We start from the raw sequence: 2,972 nt of genomic DNA on the forward strand, positions 1-2,972 counted from the left end.
GGAAAACTTTCAAGATATAACTGTTTCGGTCTGAAAAGTTTTTACAAATTTCGTCTAGTTGCCGAAGGCTCGAAATTCAACGTAGAATGCTTTGTCAAGTTTCGCATTGTCATTTGACATTTCAACGCGTGCTTCAGTTCCTATGAATAGATAGTGATTTCATATTCTTTTATTTCTATTCAATAGGTTTAATTTGGATTTAGTTTGTGGTTTGTGCGATTTATGCTGTACTTGTGATTAGATGCCAACCTTGTGAATTAAAGGAAAGTGAAATGTCTACCGAAAATTACGCGCATTGCTTAAAAAAAAGTGGTGTTTTGTATCGACGAAAGCGACTCTTGGACGAGCTGAGAAAAGAAGAGATAAGTCACAGTACCGCAGAGCCACCACTTAACCAAACAAATGATGGTTTGTATTATTGTCTATTTTTAATCTATTGGTTAAAATTTAATTGTAATTCGCTTTTGGTTAAGGTGTAGCGAAGCCAGGTTGTAACATAGCAGAAGAGCTGGATGGCGATGCATCGTTCATCGATGAGGAGGAAGATAACGCTGATCCTAGTGTTTCCGATAGCTCTAGCGATGATGAATCTAAGAGTGACGAAGGAGTCATTGATTTCAAATCAATGAATATTACAGATTGCTTGAGGTACTTCGCTATAGCAACCAATCAAAAGCAATCGGCCATGAACATGTTGCTCTCAATTTTGATTACAAAAACCAATTTCGTGCTTCCAAAAGATGCTAGAACGCTTTTAAACACCAATAGAGATCGTCCGGAACTAAGTGCTCTCGGAAACGGTACTTTCTGGACCCGTGGTATTAAAAAAAGCCTCATGGACAATTTACGGTAAGGAGTATGACATTATCTTTTAGTTTATTTGTTTGTTTTGTTTGTTTGCATTGTTTTAGTTACTTATTGGTTTTCGTATTTTTAGGTTTACTACTGTGACAGAAACAATATCTTTGAATATTTTTATTGATGGCCTTCCGTTGCACAAAAGTAGCAACATGCAATTTTGGCCCATCATGATAAATATTCAAGAAATGCCTCTGATCGCACCTATTACAACAGCGTTGTATTGTGGGCGCACAAAACCAACAAATGCTCAACAATTCATGGATTTATTGGTAAAAGAGCTGAACAAATTAATGGACGAAGGGCTTGAACTAAATAATTGCCGAGTGCAAGTAAAAATACGCGCAATAATAGCAGATTCTCCAGCAAGAGCATTTTTGAAAGGTAATTCTTTAAAGTTTGATGTTAATTTTCATAGGTGATTTCAATGTTTATAGTCTAATATTAATAATTTTCTTGATCAATTGCACATCACACAATTAGCTACAACTCGTAACTTTTCATTCATTTCAACTTTTTCATAAACACATTAACATTTACAATTTACAATCATCGAGAATCATCACCTTACCTTTTTTTCAACCAAAAGGAAAACAAATGAGTTGTCAATCAACTCGTGAATGTTTTGTAATATTTATTAGTTTTAGCTGATCTGGTCTTAATTAGCGTATCCCTTTCTATGAAAAAAATCGAAAGGAATGTGCATTTTTGGACTTAAACAATTATGACGAACATTTTTCGCTGAATCATTGAAAAAATCCAAATGTCTTTGAATACAATGTTGCTACGCCGTAATCCAAACCAGACTTCTTTAATTGATACACATGATATAAATGCAGCTAGTGACTAAAACTATTAAAATAATCTACGCTTTTCATTCAAGGTATGGCCTATTACAACTCTAAGGAAGGATGTTTGAAATGTATCTGTGAGGGAGAATACGATTACGATGGTAAATGCGTTATTTTCAGGGATACCAATGCCCCATTGAGAACAGACCAAGAATTTCGTCGCAACGCATATGGGAAACACCACAGGGAAGTGTCACCTCTTTTACCTTTAAATAATTTTAATATTGTTGAAGATGTCTTAGTTGGAGATATTCTTCATATATTAGATCTTGGATTAACACGTAGATCACTTTTTGGTTGAAGAGATGGATCATTGGGTCTACAAACTAAATGGTCAACTAACCAAATTAAAGAAATATCTACTAAAATTTTAAAAGTTAAACTTCCTAAAGAGGTACCTAGAAAACTTCGTCCTTTAGAAGAACTGAAATATTGGAAAGGCACACAATATCATAACTTCTTTAATTACTTTAACATTTACATTTTAAAAAAATATTTGCCTCATGAACACTACGAGCGCTTCAAACTTTTATTTTGTGCAATAGTTTTGCTATCTTCTGAAGAGTACCGTATTAATTGGGAAGTTGCTGGAGACATATTGAAGGTCTATGTTCAGGATTTTGAAAATCTCTTCGGAGCAAAGTATTTAACCAGCAATGTGCACAATTTGATCCATATGGCATCAGAAGTTCAAAAATTTGGACCTTTACCTTCCATTTCAACTTATCCGTTCGAAAATGCTTTGGGACAATTAAAAAAACAGCTTTGATTATTTAGCTTTTGCTTAAGCCGAATTGATTTCTTTTTTGTTTTAATATAAGCGCCTAATTCGTTTCTCTGTGATCTTTTTTTTTTATTTCAGTTTACGACATAGAAAAATACACAGCAACTGGATGTGTCAAACACGATTGAAGAACCATGCTGCAAAATTCTTAGAATAGACGAGAATCCAACGATACCTGTTTGCATAGTAGGATAATGCATCTTTGTATGGAAGCGTGCAACGAATGCTCAACAGAGAAAACACGACTTTCGTTAAGTTTATGAGCTGTCATCACGAACTAAACGAAGAAATAATAAATAACGAATATATTTCAACGAAGGATTTTAATGGTTGAATTATTTCATTTGAATTTTAGGAAGGTATGAAACTGCGCTGAAAATTTCGCGGCAAAAATGAAATATTTCAATTTTATGGTACTTTTCCTATAATTATGGCGCGTTTTATATCTTCCACAGAGTCTTATAATTACTGCTGTAAGT

The 2,972-nt window shown here is 34.0% G+C and overlaps 1 protein-coding gene across 1 annotated transcript; it reads left to right on the plus strand.

Annotated features, from left to right (window-relative positions):
- The first annotated feature begins 272 nt into the window (after window positions 1–272).
- On the plus strand, window positions 273–2,621 carry LOC128718256 (uncharacterized). The gene is made up of 4 exons (XM_053811912.1): window positions 273–408; window positions 474–849; window positions 938–1,242; window positions 2,572–2,621. Exons 1-4 carry the CDS (start codon window positions 273–275, stop codon window positions 2,619–2,621), a joined length of 867 nt encoding a protein of 288 aa, XP_053667887.1.
- The last annotated feature ends 351 nt before the right edge of the window (window positions 2,622–2,972 follow it).

This window comes from Anopheles marshallii, chromosome 2 (genome assembly GCF_943734725.1).
Source record: "Anopheles marshallii chromosome 2, idAnoMarsDA_429_01, whole genome shotgun sequence".
Lineage (NCBI taxonomy): Eukaryota > Metazoa > Arthropoda > Insecta > Diptera > Culicidae > Anopheles > Anopheles marshallii.

What these genes read in the sequence shown, in the direction of transcription:
- LOC128718256 (XM_053811912.1), top strand. Translation starts at nt 273, where the DNA reads ATGTCTACCGAAAATTACGCGCATTGCTTAAAAAAAAGTGGTGTTTTG. An exon ending in ACTTAACCAAACAAATGATG is followed by an intron (nt 409 to 473) that starts GTTTGTATTATT and finishes CTTTTGGTTAAG; the next exon opens with GTGTAGCGAAGCCAGGTTGT. An exon ending in AGCCTCATGGACAATTTACG is followed by an intron (nt 850 to 937) that starts GTAAGGAGTATG and finishes TCGTATTTTTAG; the next exon opens with GTTTACTACTGTGACAGAAA.